This window comes from Myotis brandtii, unplaced genomic scaffold (assembly GCF_000412655.1).
Source record: "Myotis brandtii unplaced genomic scaffold, ASM41265v1 scaffold1013, whole genome shotgun sequence".
Lineage (NCBI taxonomy): Eukaryota > Metazoa > Chordata > Mammalia > Chiroptera > Vespertilionidae > Myotis > Myotis brandtii.
Window position 1 is genome coordinate 149173 of NW_005353379.1, and position 427 is coordinate 149599.

General features: G+C 60.0%; 1 protein-coding gene across 3 annotated transcripts in view; it reads right to left on the bottom strand.

Annotated features, from left to right (window-relative positions):
• SERPINA10 (serpin peptidase inhibitor, clade A (alpha-1 antiproteinase, antitrypsin), member 10) overlaps positions 1-410 on the bottom strand; it is a 15407-nt gene extending 14997 nt beyond the window's left edge. For all 3 annotated transcript variants that reach the window (XM_005853234.2, XM_005853233.2, XM_005853235.2), the window contains exon 1: positions 238-410. In XM_005853234.2, the coding sequence (XP_005853296.1) occupies positions 238-361 (124 nt within the window). In that variant the 5' untranslated portion in view covers positions 362-410. The remainder of the gene's footprint in view (positions 1-237) is intronic.
• Positions 411-427: the final 17 nt, after the last annotated feature.

Below are 427 nucleotides of genomic sequence, written 5' to 3' on the forward strand. Positions count from 1 at the left end.
CGCTGAGTGTGGTTTGAACAGTGAGTGCTGCGGACACAAACTCTTTGGACTTAAAGCCTCATCCCCTCTCCTCCTTCTGCAGAGGAAGCCCCTGTGTCCACAGCAACCTCTCACCCCACCGCTGCCTCTCTGGCCCACGAGTGAGGGCTCGGCGCTGCCCAGACTCCCCCCTCACCTTAGAGCCCACCCCTCGCTGGTTGGACTGCGAAGGTCTCCCTTTAATCTGCTGCCTCTTACCAGTCTGGGTGCCCCCGGGTGCCTGGGAAGGTCCTTCGTTCAGGGCGAAGGCAGAGGTTGGGGCGCGCAGCTGAGAGCCTGCAGCAAATATTTGCTGTTCCAAAGTGCGCCCCCGAGGAACCATTACTGATTAACGGCCTGCGGGAGATGCTGGCGTTTCTGGAAAAGCAGAGACACAGAGAGGCTTCCC